At 42.4% G+C, this 22,892-nt stretch overlaps 1 protein-coding gene across 4 annotated transcripts in view; it reads left to right on the forward strand.

The window, feature by feature from the left end:
• The window catches only part of rapgef6 (Rap guanine nucleotide exchange factor (GEF) 6), a 135,373-nt gene that overhangs the window by 103,250 nt on the left and 9,231 nt on the right, over positions 1-22,892 (forward strand). For 2 of the 4 annotated variants that reach the window (XM_085470770.1, XM_085470766.1), the window contains 12 exons: positions 247-450; positions 2,290-2,398; positions 2,531-2,774; positions 7,331-7,488; positions 9,870-9,884; positions 13,036-13,276; positions 16,130-16,297; positions 16,656-16,871; positions 18,969-19,180; positions 19,658-19,781; positions 20,718-20,741; positions 21,987-22,207. In XM_085470770.1, coding sequence (XP_085326896.1) covers positions 247-450; positions 2,290-2,398; positions 2,531-2,774; positions 7,331-7,488; positions 9,870-9,884; positions 13,036-13,276; positions 16,130-16,297; positions 16,656-16,871; positions 18,969-19,180; positions 19,658-19,781; positions 20,718-20,741; positions 21,987-22,207 — 1,936 coding nt within the window. The remainder of the gene's footprint in view (positions 1-246; positions 451-2,289; positions 2,399-2,530; positions 2,775-7,330; positions 7,489-9,869; positions 9,885-13,035; positions 13,277-16,129; positions 16,298-16,655; positions 16,872-18,968; positions 19,181-19,657; positions 19,782-20,717; positions 20,742-21,986; positions 22,208-22,892) is intronic. The other 2 variants (XM_085470769.1, XM_085470767.1) reach the window with 2 other exon arrangements.

Raw genomic sequence — 22,892 nt, forward strand, 5'->3', positions numbered from 1 at the left:
AGCTAAGCCTCACACCTCTAGTTTTATTGGTGTATTATGATAACTCTTTATGGTCTAGATTCCCTGGAGCAGAATGCTAGATAAGGTCAAACAGTTAATGCATCAGTATTTATATTCTACCTCTTCTTTTTTTTTTTTTAATTATTATTGTTGTCCAAAACAACTTGCAAACCTAAGGATGCGAGCGCACATGTAAATGCAGTTCTGTTTCAGTTCATAATTTTCTCATTTTTACCTCATCGTCAGAAAATGAAGGGCCATTTGAGACTGCTGAACATAGCATGTGCAGCCAAGGCTAAGTGGAGACAGATCACTCTGCAGAAGGCATCTAGGGAATCACCGCTCCACTTCAGCGTGCAGGGCGGCAGCGAGAGAGGATTTGGCATCTTTGTCGAGTCGGTGGAAGAAGGAAGCAAAGCTGCAGAAGCAGGACTCAAAAAGGGGGATCAGGTAAGAGGACAGTAAGGAATAGTGTGGTGAAGTCCTAATATACATACACCGCTGCATGAAATGCACAATATATATATAGGTCTAATTACTTTTACTTTGCAATCCTGGCAAGTACTTTATTCCATTTAAATGCATCCCTAGATGTTAATTAGTCCCCAATTAAACAGTTATAACGAGGACCATCACGGCGCTTCAGTCAACTAGTTCCCAGATGATTGTGGACTGTATAGCATGCAGTCACATAATTAAATGTTCTGTGTGATGTGATCCACCCCGATCAACTTAAAAATCATAATAAATATATATTTATTAAAATCTTTCAGGTTTTAGCTCTTCCCAGCAGGAGTACTGATCTTTTACCACAGTATATCACTTCAGCATAGTCTCATGATTTGGTTTGTCCAGCGGTTACAAGGTCAGCAGTCTTATTTAGAGGATCTAATGTGACAGTGTGGTTACTGTACAGTGGTCTGTCACACAGATTCTTCCCATTGCTGGTGCGTAATGAGCCTTTCGTCAGCACACTGCAGCCTGTTAATTAGAAAGTCTGATCATGTTTAGTGACTTCTCTAAATTGTTAAGATGCCATTTGATGTCTACTAAGGTTTCCAGGGGGGAGGGGACAGAGACAGAGACAAAGGTGCACGTAGTGGACATTATTGATTTAGAGTGGATGTTAGGAAGGGCAAAAAAATGCAAATCATGACTTTGAAAAATCATCTCAGTGTTGACAGAATCATGCATTTCTTCTTAAAGGCTGATCAGCATTCAGGGAATGAAAGAGGGAAGTAAAAACAGTAGTGCTATCCTCATAGTCAGTCAAACTGGAGTAAAGATTTATTTCTCAGCATAACAAGCAGGAGCTTGGAGTCTGGTCAGTATTTAGGGAACGGAAAAAGGAACTTGAAACAATAAAGCCAAGTCCTTACATATATCTGCCCTGCAGCTCTCGTTACCTCAAACCTGGACAAAGAGTCACTCATTAAAACGGAAGTTGAGTGGCTTTGAGGGCCAAATGTAGATTTATTCATCAACTCAGCTGGGAGTTGAAGCTTAGATGGCAATAATTACTAGATTAGATTAAGATGGTCTGAGTATTAAAGCCATCAACTGTCATTCACACAGATATCATTACCAGCTGGAATTTAGGTTCGCGGTATAACTAATGAAGGTATTTGAAGAAGACAGTTCTGTTATAACGGTGGTTAAAGTGAAGGTCTGGCTTCCTGTAGCTGCACATCAGAAGAACTTCATAATGACTCATCTTGCCTGTATTTGTGTCGCTAGCCTTTGTGCTTGTTGTTGACACAGTTACAGATCAGATATCCTTATGCTGAACGTGTCACAGTGAGAAAACAGTTAGCCCTGAGCTATTTTAATCTGGGACCCTTTACTGTTGCTGTCAGGGACGCTGTGAATGAGACTGAAATAGTTTGTGGTATTTTTTTTTCACAACCTTACTGTAAGGACTCTTATACTTGATGCAGGTGAACTGCTTTCACATTTTTTGATTGACTTACTGCTTTTTAAAAACAAACTGCACAGTATTCACTTGAAGCAGATTCTTCTCCTCTAAAGGTGGCAAGAAATGAACTCTCAACCGTTTCTTCCCGTTCTGAGTCATAGAGGACCAGAGCCACCTTATTAAGAGATACGCCGAGTTAAGAGAAATAAAAATAATACCAGCTGTGTTTCAGATTTGAGTCGAAGATCTACATTATGTTTTTGTCACAGTAATTTGATTTGTGCTTATGAGACTAGTGGTCACCCCTGCTGTGCTTCAGGCAGTTTTGATTCTTTGCTGCCATGTTTTTCATTTTTGAATCTATCTTGCTTCAGATCATGGAGATCAATGGTCAGAACTTTGAGAACATCTCCCTCTCCAAAGCTGCAGACATCCTACGAAATAACACACACCTCTCCCTCACAGTTAAAACCAACATCTTTGGTGAGTACATTTGGTTGCACGCCAGTTTTTGACATCCTGTCACGAGCTGTAAGAGATGGTAGAAAACCCACGAAGCCATGAAAAATAAAATAAAACAAAGCTACATTTCTCTCTGTTCCTCCTCCCATTCAGTCTTCAAAGAGCTCCTTAGCAGGATCGCGCATGAGAAGAAGAACGGCGGCCTTCACATTCCCAAGATCCAGGAGAAAAAAGGCAATCGTTTCTCCATCGCTGACCTTCCCGGAGACATGGAGTTCCCCACTGACCACAAGGCCACCCGAAAAATGAAGGCCAACACTGTGTCTGGAGGACGAAACAAGATCAGGAAGATGCTGGAGAAGACGCGCTTCAGTATACTGCCACCTAAACCTTTCAGGTAGGCGTACACATGTGTAAAAAAGAAAAACTGAGAAGAACTGCTGCCTGTATAAGCTTAAAGTAAAATTAAGTATAGAAGAAAATACTGTAAGGCTGGGATAGCAAAAATGGGGAGAGGATTTTTTGATGTTGGCAAAAAAGTGTAGTAATTTAGTAGTAGTAATTTTGTAGTAACAAAAATAGCATGCCATGAATCGAATGGTTTATGGGAGGGTGTTAGCACATTAGTGAGCTCAAGTGGTTTTCCTTGACAGCTTCAGACAGGGTGTGATTGCATCAGTCCACTTCCTTTCCATTGGTGGTTTTATTTGTACATAATTTTCTTCAGCAGGTGTGCAATTGTGACTTACTGACTAAAGTTCCTCGGTGCCCATCAGAAAGCATCAGCGTAGCACATTTTACCCTCTTCTTTCAGCTCATGACAGTAGGAAATTGATGACGACTAAAATGCCTGCACACATTTATAGATAAGTGGTGTTTCAGAGTCCAACCAATTCAACACAAACTACAGGGACCTCTTCATGAAAAGATACCTTAGCTGCATGAAATGTCAGATTTTCATCAGTGAGCACTGCTGTGGAAGTGCACAGCCTTTCACAGGACCAGCACAGAAAACTTCCAGGTACTGTTGGGTATTTACCACGAATTTCCATTTCTGGAAGTTCCACAAGCTTGAGAAACCTGGCGGTTCAGCCTCAGTCTAATCCGCCTAATCTTTCACGTATTTTCAGCCGGCGTGATGCAGATCTTTTCTAGGCAAATCACAAGAACGCAAAAAAACATTATCATCTCATAAGCATTGCCAATCCATAACCAGCCATTGTACTGGCAAGCATCTGCGGCAATCGAGGCTCACATTCAGTACTCCTCCCGTAACAGGCTTGATTTCATTTGATCATTTCATGCCTCTCCAGGCCTCATTTAAATCCGTACTGTGACTGTGTAGACAGGAACGCTGTTCTCTGTTAATTACAGAGCCGGCTCACTCAACTTTTCTGTCTCGCTGTCGCCGCTCTATCAGTTTCCATCTTCGCAGTGATGTCCACAAGGCCACAGAGTTCGCACGAAAAGTAAACGCGCTCCGTCTCATGACGCAACACACTATCACACGGCTATTGAACCAACTTTGTGCTATCAAAGCAAAAAAGGACTTTCATTGCTTCCTCTTTTACTGTTTTTTTTCTCTGCCTTGTTGGCACCATTCAAAGAGCCTTTGGTTCAAAGGAATAGATGGATGATTAAAGGGAGTGGAGATGAGAATGGAGATGAGACTGGTGATTTGGGTCAATCATGATTCATCAGTGCCTGTTGTGGGATGAAAATTTGAGGGGAGGCCATCATGTGAAGTTGTCTACATTTTGTGTGTCTGTTTGCGCGCGTATGTATGCCTATATAAGAAAGGTACGGGCTGTTCCGAGGACAGTGCACTTTATAAAGTGCAGTTAAAATTATGCACACACTCTTACAATTCACAGTTAAGTCAGAAAACCTTGTGTTTTAAGACTCAACGGTGCTCCAGCCAAACTGGGTTATTTACGAAGTGATCGTCACGGCGACTGCTTCTTCTGATCTTGGACGTCATTGTACTCCACTGCAGAGTAGATTTTTATATGACAAGGGGACGCAGGCAGTAAACACGTTGTCTCTCTGCCAAATGAAGATGTCCAGCCTTGTGCATTTGCCTTAATACACATCCCATATTATTCACCCCAGATGATTTACATTGCTTAGATTGAAAAGCAATACACTGAGGTTTTAGCCTCTAGCCTCTACTCAGTTTGTCTTTCAAGTCATCCCCCTTTCTTTTTGTTACAGTTACATTTGCTAACTTATGATATGACCACAATAACGAGTGTGTTTTTTAACGATTGTGTTTGCCATGACCTCCACTTTTTATTGCAGTTGATTTTTGGGAATGCACTTTCAGATTATGTGAAAAGTGGTGCTAGTGTGTCATTTGTTTAGTGTTTACATCATTTAAAGACTGAGGATGTGAGGAGGCCGGCAAAACAGCTCTACCACTGCTGAGCAGTTCACGACATGCTGGTAGCAGCGATGTTACAATACAATACAATACAACTTTATTTGTATAGCACATTTAAAACCAACGCTACACCAAAGTGCTTTACAGTAATACATATTGTGCTCATACGTTAGCGTACATTGTGCTAATACATGTTGTGCTCATCTGAGTCTCCAAATTAGTTTTCTTCACCCTTCTTTCATGTCAAACTATGTGTAGTTTATGTTGCTGTTAAACTGCATTATATCAGATAGAGGGGTGATCCTATTATTTAGCCTGATCTCAAACTGGGTTGACGAGTGATATGAGCGATCCTCATGTGTGTCCTGCTGCTGCTTGCTAACGTCTCATGTTGTGGATAAATCTGTGCTGGTGTTATGAAAGTTGCTGTTGACATTTTTCTGCTTATTTATTTCAGCAAACCTGTCAGTGTCTAAACTTCAGCTGTTGTGCGTCCCGTCAGCCTACATGTTTGTTTGGGCCGTGTGTTTGTGCGAAGAAAGCAGCCTTGTCATACACAGGCATTGTCTCACTGCTACACTGACATTGCTGAATCACTTCAGCAGAAATCTGTTTTGTTTTGTTTGTTTGTTTGTTTTTCACTTTTTCACACTTTTCAATGTTGTCTCTCTCCCGTTTGCCTCCGCTGCTTCAGGGGCCTGTTTGGGTAAGACCTCTTGCGTAACTCCCCATCCTCCAGCCATTTTATTCAGTATCCATCTGTAGACCTGCGCACAGCAGGCAGCCGCATTTTCACCGGCACTGCTGACCTTCAGCAACATGACTAGAGGACTACATTTGTAGGTTTAATTCCTTAAATGCATGAATGCCAGCCTTCGCTTCATTTTCCTAATCAAACAAACTCTGCAGCTACATTTATGTTCAGGGCTTTAACATATTGAACTCAGTTACACTATGTTGTACAGCCAAATGTATTTTATTTAGGGTTATTACAAACAGAAACGGTAATGGCTACAAACTGTTTTGGTCCATTTAACAGTCAGAACAGCTGCCATCTAAATACAGCAGATGAGTATTTGTGCTATAAACTAATTAACTTCTTGAAAACTTTGTAATCACCATCTCCGGCCAAAAATAATTTCAATTTCTGTACATTGGTGCTTGTAATTGTGATCAACAGCAACCCATGCTTGTCATAACTAAACTAAAGTGCCACCAAAGTCTTAGTCTAGTCTTTTAAACCCAATCCTATCACTGCCTGTCTCAATGTCACTGTTGTCCGCCTCCTAAATCTTTTTGTCCTTTTCTTGCTTGTTCTTCGTCCACCTGTGCCGTCTTTCCATCTCCCCGTCTCGACTCTTTTGTTCCGTCGTGTCGGTGCAGTGCCTGTCAGCTGGGTGATCCAAAGATTACAGAGGCTTTGCTACAGCAGCGTGCAGCTGTGTTAGTGGAAGCCCTGCATTACTGCACCGTGTTCCCTACATGCTGTACAGACACTCACACCTAGAGGGAAGCTGCGATTAGTATGCAGGCAGACTGGGGTGAACTCTCGCTGTCAGACACTACAGTTTCTCAAAGTCAGAAAGATCCATTTGTCATCTGCAGGATGTTCAATCCCTGCTTTGTTTCTTATTTTTAGCATGCGGCATTTTAAAATTTGCTGCTTTCAATCGAAGCTTCCACAGCTACAAAGGTTTTCTTCAAAGCTTCAGATGACACATTTTTCATTTCAGGTAGGTTTTTGGAGGCTAAATCCGAACACCCGACCTCTGTTTTAGTGTCTGAAGACATCACATGCTTCCCAATCAAGAGAGGCCAGAATGAAGCTGTTAATATAAAGGTTAAAGCTCGCATATCCCAGAGTGTAGCTGAGGAGAAAAGTGTAAAGTCTCTCAGACTCAGTGCAGGGTTGCAATCTGTGCAACCCAACACACAGGAGGGATTAAAGAAGCCAAATCCTAACACTTGTCTGCAAAAGCAGAGCGACCTACACACATGCAAAGTAACGGTAATTATATAATTGACTAAAAAATCCCCACGACTTTCAAATGTGCTCCTCCTAAATGTTCCTATCTGTGCCAGCTATCTGTCATTGTTCTCTCTGTGCGTGTGCGTGTTTTACCATTTGCTGTGCGTCTCTCGCTCTCCGTGAATGCTCCTTATCAGTTCTCGCCATTCATAAAATCTCCTCGTGGATGAATGTCAGCGTTGTGACGGCTGCATATTAAAAGACACGTATAATGATATTGATGTTTTGTGTTTTCATTTTGCAAGAGTAAACATTTTGATTAAATCTGTTTTATTCCACCGTGTTATGAGTTGTGATTTTTTTTTTTTTTTTTAATATATCCTGAAGATGATGGGGAATGCACTAGTACCTATGCTTACAACTCATAACATTTTTTTATGCCTGCTGAGCATCATAAAACATCATATTTTAATTATAGTTTTGTCTTTAATGGAATAAGTCTAATTTTATGTTTCTCTCTTTTCCTCCCCTTTGCTTAATTTCCTCCTCCCTTCACTACCTTTTTCTCCCACTCTGCACCGCTCCTGAATTTTGTCTCCAGTGATGGCGGCTTAGTTCAGTCTCAAGATGACAGCATTGTGGGTACAAAGCAGTGCCGTCACAGCGTGGCCATCATGCCCATTCCTGGCAACCTATCATCAAGTAGCCCAGACCTGCTACAGCCAGCAAGCAGCGTCCTGGACTTCTCCATCCCTGCAGGTAAGAAAAACACGGTAAATGGCCATCACAGTTAACAGACAAGTTTGCTTGTTCATCTGAAAAAAAAAATCCTTAGCAAAATGTTTTTCCTGGGATTTTCTGGGTGTTTATGAAACCGTTTTCCCACCATTCACATTTAGCTGTAATAGTCTCCAGCTGTGAGCGGTTCCTCTAAATGCTTTATGCAACTCACTATGATACAGTAATGAAGACACCACATACTCAAATGAGTGCGTAATTTGGCACTGGGGCTAACTTTTTCTTTTACTTTCCAGCGTTGGATTATTACTGACAAGTCAGTTTCACTCACTTTTTGTTTTGATTTACAGTTTATATCAAAGTTCTGTTGTGTTGTAAAAGTTCTGCTTTTCTCAGCTTTCTCAATAAAAGCTTAAATGAAAGTAGCGATGGCGATAATGTGGAGAGAAACAAAAAAGAGCCATCTTTCACAACAAGCTTTCTGTATTGTCTCTGATTTAAAGCTGTGGGAGGGCGTGCCGTCCTACTAAATTTATTTGATGATGTGCGTATATCTCGAGGAAAAACATGTCTGGCCGTTCACTTAAAGTGAAACAGAAAAGTTAACGTCTTGCTACAAAACTTTAACTCATAAAAGAAAAATATCGTCATATATTTGCAGCCTGAGACGCCACTTAGAATTTCAGTTGTCTCGGCCGGAGTTCACGGCTGCTCGTATGAGGAGGCTTGACCTGTGACCCTGGCCTTTTTGAACAGTATAAGCCACTTGTGGAGTTGAAGGACTTGCTGAGTACTGAGCAAACAGCCTGTCACCCTTGAACGCATTAAGCATCCATCTGCCGACTGTAGTGTTGTCGAGTGCACTTTGGGGGTGGGTTCATTTTAAGCCTTTCCTCTTATTTGTTCACCTTGAGAAACAGGCAAACTCCTCAAAACACTTTCTTGTGCTGACAAAGGAGTTTTAAAGCAAACGCACACATCCTGAGTTGCACAGAGATGTACATGCAGAAATGTGGCTGTTTGACAAGACCTGACCTCGGCTTGACTCAGACGAGTTCCTGAGCCCATAATTATTTAAACTAACACGCAGCATTCCCCATGGATTTGTGTGTTATTTATGTGTACATTCAGTGAAAGATCGAAGGGGAAAGCGGAAAGAGGCCGAGACAGAATATGGTCTTGATTTATTCCACTAGCCATTTGTCAGTGAGCCGCACACACTCGGACAGACGCACGTGCACACGCGCTGTAGTTTGCAGACCTATACATCACATGTGGTTGTGTTATACTAGAGTACAAACACACAACTGTGCCACATCATCCGCCATTAGATCAAATTTCCTTCGGTCCTGCGGCCTCCCATTAGCTCTAATCGTAGAATGAAGAACAGCTTGCAGAAATAAAAACCTCCTTTTCCAGATGCTCTGCAGAGCTTGTAATACCCCCAACAATGCCCTGCCTATGCACTAATATTTCTTTCCCTAAGTCCATACTGGGCAGGAGGTCTAATGGAAAGTGCTGGCTGCCAATATTTAGGAAAATTTGTAATTTTTTTTCATGTGTTTTGTCTCATTAACTTTTAGATTGGTTTTCATTTTGATGGTTTTAGACTTTTCTTGGCTTATTTTATAGCACCATTTAAGTTGCACTTATAGAATTTCATTACTAGAAATGTTTCTTTGTAATAGCAAAGATATTTTAAATTCATTTTGTGCCACTTTGCCCTGTAAGTCACCGCCCAGTTTTATCTGAGAGGCTTAATAATCAACGCTTAGTTAGGGAACAAAAGCAGGCAATAATCATAATGGAGATGAACTACAGCCCTGCTTTTACCAAGTATTTGTGTGACTTTTGCCACACTTTATGTTGCCCATACATTCCTGCTTCAGCCATCACAGGCTGAATCGGTTAGAGAGGCAGAGCCGGAATTGCTTTAGAGGTAGAGTACGAGTGTTTTCTCTGGAGGCTGCTGCTTATGTCTTGTCTCATTTCGCAAAGTGGCATTGTGTCTGCGTGTCTGATGTACAACTCTGCGTGAAGCTAAACCCACAGATGCTCACTCGCTTCTGTGTCTTTTTGCCACTGTCGCTCTCTCTTTTTCTTTTTTTCCCTCCGCTTCTTCAGTCCTTTACTGTCTCTCTCTCCTCTCGCGCGTCTCTTGCTGTGATTTTAAACAGATGTTCTGGTGTCGACATGTTGAGTCATACTCTGCCTCTCTGGTTTCCCATAAGCAGATTCAGGATACACTAGAAACTCAGCTGGTCTTCCCTCCTTTTCGTTTTTCTTTTTTTCTTCTTCATCTGTCATAATGTTTCCAACTGCTGTGTCTCTTTGTGCTCCTCCCACACTCTCTTGTGCTTGTAATTACTTGTGTTTTCTCTTTTTCCTCTCTGCTTGCCAAGCTTTGGGACTCTACTGTAAGTATAAGGATATTTCATTGCCACTGTTGGATAGCCCACCACACAGACACACACACACACGCACACGCGTCTTTGTGTTCATGAATGGCGCTCTTCAGGCTCTGGACCCTGTTGCATGTTGCTGCTTCTTCTTCTTTCGGTTTGTTGTTGTGAAACCTTCCAAGTGTCTGAGGAAGGACACGTCAGTCTGTTTTTAAGCAGTTACCTTTGGGGTGAAGGACGCATGTTCGTAAGATTGATTTTTCTGTTTGTAAACACAGATACTGATATTCAGCCTTAATGAGAAATGCTGGCCCCAGTTGACAGAGCTCTTGGTTTAAATCCAAAACCAAATAGTCAAATTGTTGAACAGCAAAAAAGAAGAGGTGTATGATTGGGAGGATATTTGTCATGAAACAGTTGTGTTTGACCTTAGCTAGTCCGCTCTCCTCTCAGGAACCTGAGCAAGCTTGGCAAATTTTCTCCTGCTATCTTGTGATTTATGACTTCCGACTGTATGATGGAGGGACTTGGAAAAGCTTTGGCAAACAGTAGAAAGGAGGCTGAAGAGGAGGAGGAGGAGCAGACTTGCTGGAAGTGTGCAGCCTTTGTTAGTGCTGTGTTTGCAAAATCCCACGCCTTTCCTTCTTGTGTAGAAAGCCTCTTTGGCTTCTTGCTGTTTATGTAAATGAACAATACTTTATTAAAGATGGTAATTGATTGGATGTCCGGCCGGGTGGGCACTATTGTCCTCCTGTGTGGCAGTCCAGGTCATAGCTCATCAAGAGGATTAAACACGATTAGGCCCCCTGGATATGATAGCCAGCAATTTATCTGAAGGCTTTCCACACTCTAATCACAAATTACAGCTAATGAGACACAAAGCATTTAGCCTCCAGTCAGCCTTCTCTCAACACCCTGCTGCACATAAACAGAGAAGCTCTCTTCTGCTGCAGCACCACAGAGGGAGGAGGAAAAGCTGCACTTTAAAACTCTCTAATGTGGTCTTTGCCAGCAGAGCGTCAGCGTACATAGCTCCATCTTCAGCATAAAAGTCAGCAATCATCTGAATGAGTATAAAAGTGTTTATGTATGTGTTTGCACTTAATGAACACACAGTCAGTAAAGAGGTCAAGAAGGGGTGCTAACATCAAAACATTAATATGTCGATACGGTTCAATGGAAAATAACAACAACAAAAGCTGGCTAAAAATCTGTGAAACAGTGCAGGGAAACATCTGGAACCCGTTTTCAAATTAGGCAATGATTCATGAATAGACTATAAATAAGCACTCGATGTCCACAAGTAACGCTCGGTGGCAGGTACAGTTCAGCCGAATCAGCAAGTAGAAATGACAGGAAATAGAAAAGAATTGGTTGCTTTTAGAAACAAAAGTGGTGACTAAAGACAAAACAAACAAAAAAGAAAAATGACTTATGCTTATCAAAATGCTGCGCATAAATTAAACTTAAAAAGTGGAAACTGAATCCCTCAGCGTAAACCCACCGTGACTGCGACCACAGCATTGCATCAGATGCATACAGAGAACCGACTTTTTATGTTGAATTTGGAGCTCTGAATCCAAAGTACGCACACTGACTTGTGTACAGATAACAGCTTTCGCCATTCACACGCACTCGCAGCCACAGACCGATCAGATATCCATGCAAATAAGGGCAGGCTTTGTGTTTTGCCCTGTACCTGCTTGATAAACAAAAAGAAGCCGGTGTGTGTCTGTGTATGTGTGCATGAGAAAGTCATAAAGTCATCGCTCATGATCCCGTCTGTTTCCAGCAAGGTAAAACGAAAAGATTGCGTGAACCCGCACACGCTGAGGTTCATGTTGCAGCTGTGTGATAGCTTCATCTGGTTGTCGGACTCTCTTCCCAGTTGTCACTGTGCAGCGTTCATAATTCATTCTTTTAAAGCTCTTTACCCGCCTGTGGCTAATGGGCCGTACCCACTTCCTTACTCAAACACAGGGATCTTTAATGCAGGATTTCACTCAGGGGGAACATTTCCATTATTTAACACACACAGCACGCCATGTAAGTCCCGTGCAGCTGCGTGCAGCCTCGGGAATCTGTTGCAATCACCAACATTCAAAGCCTTTATAATGGACTATTTAACAACAAATAACAGGCACGGAAGTGGCTTCATCTTTTACTTCACGTAAGATGTTTCTATAAACCATTTAGGTTTAAATAATAAATTACTGGATTTTCAGTCTTATGCTTTTACAACAACAGTGATCTAATATTACAGAGGTCTGTCATGCTGTGGGAAATAGAGTGCTAAGGTGAAGACACTTAACCCAGAAAATATGACAATATGATGCTAAGAACAAACTTACTAGCAGGGCACATCACAGAGATAAATTCAGAGATGATTCAAGATGAATATGTGCATATCCAAGGTCAATGCAGGGCTGCCTGAGCCCAATATATCTGCCAAGAAGTGAAAGTCTTCTGCTTGCATTTCTGCTACCCTTGCATGCATGTTTTTCCACATGCTTTGTCCTCTTCTTTTTATTCCCATCTGTTGTTCACTTTTTAAGTGTTATTTGAGGCTGTGTTTCAAATAGACTGTAGTCTACATGTTTTAAAGACAGCATGTGACTCTTATGTTATTTGTTTTTGATGAACAGAGTCAGAATAAATGTGTTATGTGCTAAAGTATCTGCCTTCGTGCGCTGTCAGAGAGCCCTGTGACATACTGTAACATTAAAAGCACAGTCACATCAACCCTTATCCCTTTTAGATTTCACCACAATGGGTTTTTCATCCGGTCTTCCTCCCCTCACCACCAACAGGCTGCAGCAGATGGTTGTCCCTGTCTGTTTTGTTCTGCTGGAGGCTTCTTCCTGTTAAAAGGGAGTTTTTCCTTCCCACTGTTGTCAAGTGCTTGTTCATAGAAGAACATTGTATTGTAATGTTCATGCTCCTTGAGGCGAATGTTGTTGTGATTTGGGGCGATACATACAATTGAATTCAGATTTTACACTCAAGGTGTTTAGGCAGAAGAGTTGGTCTCTTCTGGAAGTTTCTTGCAGAGTCTTTCCAGCTTAAACTTGTTAATAATCAAAGTAATTTCCTGTCTTTACTGGCCAAGCCGACTTTTTCCAAAACATCACACAATTCGTCTGTTTCCTTTCTCTTCCACTCTTAGACATCCCAGACCAGGTAATTCGAGTGTTCAAGGCCGACCAGCAGAGCTGCTACATAATCATCAGTAAGGACACTACTGCCAAGGATGTCGTCGCGCACACTGTCAATGAGTTTGGACTCGTCGCGGCACCCGAGACCTACTCCCTGTGCGAGGTATCAATTAGCCCAGAGGGAGTCATAAAACAGCGCCGTCTGCCTGATCAGCTCTCTAAACTGGCTGATCGAATTCAGCTTAATGGAAGGTAAGAATCACAACTGTTACACTGGTGTTGATTGTTGTGGAAAAATCTAATACTCGGTCTGCATTTGTGTTTTATGACCCGTTTGATCCATCCCATCTTACATAATGGTTATCAGTGGTATTTTCTTATACGCAACTTCAGCAGCTGAGTGCTTTTCTCTCTCTGCAACATGAAGTACACAAACACAACCCAGAATAAAGCCGGAAACAACACTTGCAGGTCCAGGAAGTTTGTTGTTGTCAAAAACAAAAAGGATATCCACTTAAATCTTGAATTATCCAGCCTGTAGTTATTGGACTCAAAACCCAGAATACTGAAACTGAGGGATTTTCCTCCCTTTTCTTTTTTTCTTATTATTTCTGGTTTCCAGTTTGTGAATGTTCACACATTTCTCACTGTTTTTTACAGCTGCACCAATTATTATCCTCTCAAATAATTTCTAGGCTTGCTAAGTACAGCGATTTAATCCATCGAGTGTCACATGTTTTCCAAATCAGCACTGAGAAAAGCTTGAATGTACTACTAAAGCAGTACTTCTCAGTCCTGCTCTTGGAGATACGGGGTAGTATTTTTGTGATGTAGTTAATTCACTTAACACGACCTGGCGTGGATGACTTGAACAACAGTTTCAACAGTAGTGATATGCAACACACCCAAAGAGTCGAGGCTTTTCCTTTTTCTGGAGAAAATGGCAACTTTTCCACTTATTTGAAGAAGCTTCAACATCATTTTGTTGATGCTGCGTCTTCTTTCTTTTACCGAGTATATTTTTGTGTCTGTGTAGGTTTTTTCCCCCCCAATTTGTTGTTGTTTTGTATCACAGTTCTGTGCTAGTCATTTTCCCTTTTAAGATGAAATTAAGACGTGAAGGATTATTGGACTGCAGCCGTTACGTCTACCCTGAAGTGACTTTCTCCACAGTTTTCTCCCTCTTCTCTACTCGTCTCCTGTGGTCCCTCATTGGTCTCCTCCCAGCTAGCCTAGCATGAATTTTTCATCCTCTGTCAGGGGCGGGGAGGCCTCTGCAGACAGCATGCCGCGGCTGGAATTATTCATACGCACACTCGCACACACATACAGACACATAGCAAGATATAGGCATGTAGCTGTGCAGGTATAGACCTTTTTTATGCTGGTTAAACAGCTGAAATTGAATATATGTGTGCGTGTATATAATCTCTTATGCTTTCCTGTTTCTTGAGGAAATCTTTTCCCTGTACTTGCTATTCTTGTAATGCTTGGCTGTATTTTTTTCAACCTGTATACATATGTAAGAGGGCAATCGGCAGTCCACATTGCAGTACTTTCTATCTGGAGCAGTATCTCCACCCGGGTCCTCTGTCACCATATCTCACCTCCTCCGTCTCTTCCTCTCTGCAGCTGCTGATTGACAGCAGGTCCAAGGGAAGGGGGGGGGGGTCCAGGCTAAGCCAACACAAAGCCTTAATCATGCTGCCAAAATATACATATAGATGCGTCGAGGGGATCTTGAGCGCTTAAGCACAGATCGCACACCCAAACACTGCCCGTAGCTGTTTACGATGGCTTGGTTCCAGTGACGTTCCCTCTCCCAGTTCTATTAAGCAGCACTTTGTCCATCATTAATTTAGACTCCTCTCCTCTCTTCCCCTTAAGTACCCTGCTCATCTCCTTCCCCTCACTCCTTTCCTCCCATCTTCTTGTCCCTTTCTCTCCTCTGACATCATTTAGTCCCGCGTCCTCTCCTTCGCTCCTCTTGTCCCTTCTCGTCTCCTTTCATCTGGACTTCCTTTTACTCCTCTCCCTTCGTGTTCCTCTTCCTCTCTCTTCTTTCATCTGCGCTCGTTCCGACTCCTCTCTCGCTTGATGTCGTCTTTGCTCCTCTAATGCCTCCTTCTGTTTCAGAGGCATTACACAAGTGCTTTATCTTATCACCTCCTCTGCGTTTTCAGCGTGTTCAGATTCTCATAAATGATTAGATTCCTAAAATGTCTTGAATCTAAATATGTTGAGGGAGTTTTTCTCTGTCTTCTAAATGTGAAACAGGTCTCATGTTTTATCCTAAATATAAATTCAGCTTGATCTCACAGCCTGTCTGAGCTTGTCTGACAGAGTAATTGAGCGTGGTTTAGAGGTACATCCATGCCAACACTTTACCCCTGAGGGTTGCCCTCTCTTGGCCTATAATGCTCTGATTTGTGGTTCAGCATTCCTAGATGACCACATTACAGCTCCCAGAAAACATTTAGAGACTAATCTTAAGGAGAAATGGCTCCTGTTTGCTCTTACTCAGGCACCTGTCATTTTTTTAACCTCTCTTTGCCAAGAGCCCTGCTTTCACTCTTTCTCTCCCCTTCTTTACCTTTAGATGTAAAATATGTACATAATCTGTCAGCAGCATCAGCATCAGAGCATTTTTTTTTGCCTTTTCCTGAAACTAATTTCTGCTCTCAGAGAGAAAATTTGCCCATTTAAAAATGAAATAAGACTGAAAGGAACATTTAATTTATCAGGTCCAGAAAGTTTTATCAGCCTGGAAAAATGGATCTTGTCCACCCACTTGTCTGCCTATATTAAAGCTGAGGGAACTGCAGTCTAGTGCATACTATGCCAAGTAAGCTGTCACCAATAAAGTGTTTTGCATCATGCATTTCTAGCACTAAATATAATTACCGTCAGTTAATTTCTCTCCAGGTTTTTAGATTCAGAGGCTGAAACTTAACTCCTCTTTTCTTTTTTGTTTCTCACGTGTAACGCAGCTTTTGAAATCTGGTGAATTCGTTACGGAAGTCTGGGAACATTAAGAAATATTTTAATAAAATAACAAAGTTATTCTTAGACTTATCCATCTTCCACCTGCTCCCTCTTCTTTAGGTATTACCTGAAGAACAACATGGAGACGGAGACGTTGTGTTCAGACGAGGACGCCCAGGATCTCCTCAGAGAAAGTCAAATCTCACTTCTGCAGCTGAGCACCATGGAGGTTGCAGCCCAGCTCTCCATGAGAGACTTTGAGCTCTTCAGGAACATCGAGTCCACAGAGTATGTAGATTTTAATTTAGCAGCAGTTCAAAAAAAACAACTGCTGGATGGAATATTGCCTCATTAGAAATGGTCTTAGTGGAGGGGTGGCTGTCAAGAAGCCATTCGTCTAGAAACGTGGTGGAAGCTCTCTCGTGGCCTGAGGCTTTCAGCCATTGGTGTGGAAATCTTGTTAAAATTGATGGAATTATGAACCCAGAAAGTGCCGGATAGGTGGTTGAAGCATATTACTAGAGGATATCCATATTTTTTATGATTGAATATTAGTTACAGTAACAGTTTTTTGACATACCATTTGTTGAGATGATAATATCCTGCCTTTTAACCCAGTTTTGAACCCTTCTGTCACGTGTTTCAGGTACGTGGATGACTTGTTTAAACTAGACTCCTCTGTGGGAAGTGGCAATCTGAAACAATTTGAGGAGGTGATAAACCAGGAGACCTTCTGGGTGGCCACAGAGATCTTGAAGGAGCCCAACACTCTGAAAAGGATGAAAACCATCAAACACTTCATCAAGATCGCCCTTCACTGCAGAGAGTGCAAGAACTTCAACTCCATGTTCGCTATTATCAGGTTGGCTCAGTGTAGCACCTCCCCTCGACTGTTTGTGTCCTTCATTCTGCATTTACTCCATCTCTGCTGACAGATGAGCTTTGATGGTGGGTCTCCATTCACCACATCGTCAGGAGAACCAGTCCAACCCCCTCCCCTCTTCCCCTTCTGTTCCTTCCTGTAATCAGCCCTGATTCTCCCAGAGCGCACAGAAACTGCACAGCATTTAAAACAAGTCTCACAGCAGTAGTTATGCTTATTGTCTGCTACAATGATTGAGTCCCTGTGGCCTTTGTGGTTTGGCTGTAGCTGAGCTTTTATGGAGTATTAAACATAGCGTCAGTGTATTTTAGTTTAAGGACGCACGTAAATTAAAATCCGGCAGTATTTTCATGTTTAAGCATCTTAGCTTCTGCACAGAAGCTTGTTTGTGTGGGATTTATCCTTAATGTTTTTAACTAAGATCTAATAAGAACTTTCAGGTTAAAACACAAGCCTAAGGTCCATGAAAATAATGACATTTATTCAAAGAAAATGCAGTCCCACATAATGTGTTTACCCTCTTAAAGATGCACAGGACTGTCTGTTTCCCCATGATCAGAAAATCACAGTGGCCACCCCAGAGCATTTACTATTGTAGATTTAATTTCCTCCCAGCCCCAGAGGATCTGGTGTCATATGGCTGAAAAATGTGCCCGTTTAACATTCTGCAGCGTTTGTTTCCTGGAACATTTTGGATTTCTCCCTATTTTTTTCCGAATTTCTGAGTTTCATTTTCATGCAGATGACACCATTTGATGCTTAAGCATTTTCAACTCTAAGACCAATTCATTGTTTCAAGATTTCCCAAAATGCTCCTGCTCATTTTAATCTGGTTTTACTCGTCCCCTGTTCAATCCCAAGAGAAGACAAGTCATTTTGGGGAGTTACATCAAGCATTTATTTTTAAAAATCTGCCAAATCACACATGCAGAGATACATGATGTGGCAACTCCTTGCAATTAAGGGAGCAGCGGAAAATAGCTTCCTTTACTAAGATAAGAAAGGAGGCAAAAAAAGTGGGCATCACGGTGTCTTCACTGTCACACTGTGTCCGAACCAGCAGGTGAAATAACACCTGACCACTCCAAATTCTCACTCCATGTTGGTTTTATAGTCCAAGTCCTTTTTTAGCTTTGAAACTTTCAAACAAGCACACTGCAGTGTGAAACAGTAAACAACGTGATAAATAATAAGAGGAACTGCCTGCATTGTTAATGTGGCATAAATTTAAATATAAGTGCAGGAAGAAGTTGCACTGAGCTCAGTACTGATGTAGATGCCGCATAAATTTGATGACTTGAACTAAATACGTTTTTTTGCTCTGTGTTCCTGTGCTAAGAATAAATGTTAGCACCCTTCTTATACAGCAGTACGCTGCCTGCTCAGTGTGACGAGCAGCACCCGTGTCCACTCCCTGATCTGGACTCGTGTTAAAAGAGCTCAGCCGTATGGAGACGCTCTGTTTGCCGCTGTAAAAGGCGCTTTAAAGCCCAAGTGCCTGACCTTCTCGCCCCTTTACATTCCTGCTCACAGCAGGGCGTCTGCACACATACGGATGCACAACCTGCCTGCTGACAGGGGCGCGGTGGTGGCGGCTGCTGCCCTGTGCAAATAGCAAAAAAGGGGAAGGTGTTAGACATGCAGGATTGTGAAATATGGATAAAGCCAAGCCATCTGTCCAGTAGTGTAGTGTTTGAGTCACATGATCTAGTATGACAAAGAAAACTGTGCCCGCTGCATGAACAAATCAATGTAAGAGGAGAGAAGAAAAGAAATGCTGTGTCATTCATTGTTATTAGCTGTCTGTTCAGAGCTGACATCACCTCATGGGGTTTTCAGCTGTGGGAAAAGATGACCCCACTCACTGAAGTTAGTTAGCTCAAAGAGTAGGAACTGTACAGCATGAAACATTCACATTAAACCTAACCTCCTTTCCTTTTCTTCTCTACCCTTGTTTCATCTATTCCTCGTTTTTACCTCTCCCCCACCCTCTTCTGTCTGCCGTAACCTATTTATCTCTGCCTCGATCCCTCTCTTCCCCCCGCCCTCTTTGCACCTCTTTCCTCTCTCGCGCAGCGGACTGAACCTGGCACCGGTGGCTCGACTGCGGAGTTCCTGGGAAAAATTGCCCAGTAAGTACGAGAAGCTCTTTGGGGACCTGCAAGATCTCTTCGACCCATCCAGGAACATGGCCAAGTACCGAAACGTGCTGAGCAGCCAGAGCATGCAGCCGCCCATCATCCCGCTGTTCCCAGTGGTCAAGAAGGACCTCACCTTCTTACATGAAGGTAGAAGACTTTGTGTGCCTTCTCAGATGATCTACTTGCATCCTCCCTCTTGTGTTTCTTAAATACGCTACAAGACTGTTTCCGTTTCTTGAAGTTTAATTTAATCTCCCAGCTTCCTCTGTGTTGTGCCAAAGGTCATGTCACACTCACTGACGAGGTTTACTTCTGCTATAGGCTTCCTCTTCTTTCGTTTTTTTTTTTTTCACCTAAAAGCTGGCTCGACTTCTACTCAAAGGCTCCTTCTTAAAAGTGTTTGTGTAAAATGAAAAGTTGCCCTCATTGTGTCCTCAAATTAAGCAGTGTGGCTAATGATAGCAAAAAATATATATAGAGGGAATTTCAGGTTTTACTTTTAAAATGTGATATGGAAAAAGTGTTGCATATCAGTTTCTACAAATGTCCATAATGTCAATCATTTCCTTCCACCACACTGCTGACGGGCGACTTCTCACTTTCTACTTCTGTTTGTCGTCTCAGGCAATGACTCAAGTGTTGATGGCCTTGTGAACTTTGAGAAGCTGAGGATGATCGCGAAGGAGATCAGACATGTGGTGCGGATGACCTCAGCCAACATGGACCCTGCCCTCATGTTTAGGCAAAGGTCGGTTGGTTTGACACTGCAGCATGATTAACCATTTAAACCGGTTTTAGGAGCAAAATGACAAGTGATGAAATGACAAGGCTGTTTGTGCAGATTTATATGTATTTGCATATGGCATTATACATTATATTGTAGAATTTCTTACTTAGACAACGTCCTCATCGGGGGAGCATATGATTGAATTTTGTATTTGCAAAAAAGCATCCTAGTGCACAATAACAAGCTAAACTGCTTGTTATTGTGAATCCACAACTTCCCTCATATTTCTTCAAAACTGAAGCAGAAGCGTGTAAAAAGACTTTCCCACCGAAGGCTACAATGTTGACAAAAAGGGAACCGCACCACCATACTTCCACCAGCCAACCTTGATCCTTCACCCAACAGGATCAGGCTCGCACTGAAGGTCTGGTTCAATCAATTCCCGTTCACTTCCTGTTCAGTTCATGGCTCTCTGTGTTTGCATTGCATTCCTCTGCTGGAATGTAAGCACACAATGAATGGACTGAATGGAAATGAAGGTAGAATTGATGCCAGCCGCATTGTGTAGTTATTATCACTCGGTTTGTGTGTGTGTGTGTGTGTGTTTAATCACAGTCTGTCACTGCTACGGTGCATGACTGCCCCCTGCAGACACTCCCTTCATACTGCAAACCCAAAATATAGAGCAAACTTCAGTTCTATACACAAGTCACATATTTAAAAAAAACAAAACACAACACAATGTGCCAAATGCATCATATACGAAGTCATAACACACACTCTTCAGGTTGACATGGGGAGATGTCCACTGTTTGGTGTCCTCCCATCTCCGGTCATTTCCTGTTTGTTTGTTTGTGTTTTGCGGCATGACCTCTACATAGTCTTGTCTCCTCCTCTCCCCTGACCCCTGAACTTGTCTTTGAGTCACGCTTCAATCTTCACGCCTCTTGCTTGCAGGAAGAAGAGGTGGAAGAGTTTAGGGTAAGTTTGTCCTGCGTACCAGATTCATCCTGTTTCGGTCTGGCCCGGCAAAAGTTTGAATCCTCCCTGCATCCCTGTCATCATAAACTCTGCATGTCTCGCCATGCTTTATATGAGCGTTCATGTGTCTGCCTGTGCTTGTTCATGATTAACCCTTCTGTTTGCATCACACGAACCACACTAAAGTCCCTTATTGACCCATTAATTGTCTACCCTACTGACGAGAGTGTATGTTGAGTCATATAGTAGCTTGAAATGGTGCAGAGCGTTTCTTAACACATTCGCAGCTACCAGTGAAAATTGGCTAAATGATGAATTGCTGCTATTCAACTGCAGATTCAAGTTTAAGTGGAATATAAGTAGATAGTTATAATGCAAGGCTTCTTGCCTGGAAACAGCAGGAGAGTAATTAGACCTCATTGTTCCATTAAGTTCCTGTCCTGCAGTATTCATTTATATCTGATTGTCTTCATCAGCAGGTGAAGTTTGTTCAGTAACATTTCCATAACAATGCACAACGGCTGAAATGAACTGGAAAAAACTGCTACGCTTCCATAGCAACTACAAACTCCGTCTGCTGATGTTGCTCTTGTAGTACGATTGGAAACGCAACAAAATAGCACTTAAGGGTGGATCAGTTTATCACCTACCTCAGCTCACAATCCTGTAGAACGAACTCCACCTCGCTGCAAAAAAAAGGCAACGTTAAACGCACCAATGTGTATTTTAGTGATACTATTTGACTCAGGTTTGGCGTTTGTTCATATCTGCATCATGGCATAATATTCCCAGTATCGAATATTGTGCGTTGTTTGTTTCTTAACCCTTTTTGCCTCCATCTGACAAAATGTTCTGCTGTTCTGTACTGTGATAGCATGGCACACCAGGGAGTGCTGCCTCCCTCCCAGTTGCATGGTCCTTTTTTTAAAATGCTATGCTCCAAAACGGAGGCAGATGTACAGATTTTGTCGTAAAAGCTGTATTTGATAAGACGGAAGACCTTCGTGTTTTATTGGTGATTAAATTGACTGTGTTGCATTTTTTTCCTCCATGCCCTTTTTCTTCTCTTACACATTTATCTTCCTTTCCTTCTTTCTGTTCTTTGCGGCTCCGTCCTCCTCCACCTTTTCTGTTACTTCTGTTCAATTTAACACACTTCTTCCATCTCTTCTTCCTCTCACTGTCTTTATTATTACTCTACCTTTTCTTCCTTCCTCTTCCTGCCTCTCTGCTATCATCTTTTAGGTCTTTGAGTCAGGGCAGCACCAATTCCAATATGCTAGACGTGCAAGGCGGAGCGCACAAGAAGAGAGTACGCCGAAGCTCGCTCCTCAATGCTAAGAAGCTGTACGAAGACGCTCAGATGGCCAGAAAGGTGAAGCAGTACCTCTCTAACCTCACAGTGGAGACGGATGAGGAGAAACACCAGATCATGTCCCTGCAGTGCGAGCCGTCTTACAACACTTGTAAGTAAATCAGAAACTAAGAGGGATTCGCTATTTGGGTTTTTTGATTTAATTAGAAAAAGTATTTAGCGTGCTATTATCCCAGCAAGCATGCCCATGCAGATTCACAGGGGCTGCGTGGGCAGGGCAAACGTACACTTTTCCCATGGAGGCCCAAGTGAGTGTACCCACACGGGGCCCACAGCAGTTTTGTGCTTTGGGGTCCCAAAAGGGAACTCTGTGGGCAACCAATAGCTCTTACCCACAGGAAACTCTCGCTGGCCCCGCCTGTGGGTCAACCTCGCATCCCTGCACTAGATAACTGTGGCTTTGCTCTGTACACACACCCCCACAGTTTACCCACAGCTATCCACTGTGGACCCACATAGCTGGCTCAACAAGGAAAAGCCATACAGGGAGATGTGACTAGTGTGGAGAAGATTAATACATGTTTTATGAGGCTCGGTGAAGTTTAAGACAGACTTGTTCGATGGGATTTGAGTTTATTCAAGCGAATGGCACTTTCAGCCTTTTATGGCTTTTTCAGCTCATTGGTCAAGCCGGCGACCTACACGCTGAAAGGCAGCAGGTTTCGCCCTGGACAGTTTCCTGTATCTCCCTGCCTCTCGCTTTCTCCCTACTTTACTGTTTACTCTCCACCACTGTCCTGTTCAATAATATAAAAAAGAAATAAATAAAAATAGAT

The sequence above is a fragment of the Copadichromis virginalis genome, linkage group LG10 (genome assembly GCF_057382275.1).
Source record: "Copadichromis virginalis isolate Kocher_CV1m ecotype Utaka linkage group LG10, C_Virginalis_male_GT1.1, whole genome shotgun sequence".
Taxonomy (NCBI): Eukaryota; Metazoa; Chordata; class Actinopteri; order Cichliformes; family Cichlidae; genus Copadichromis; species Copadichromis virginalis.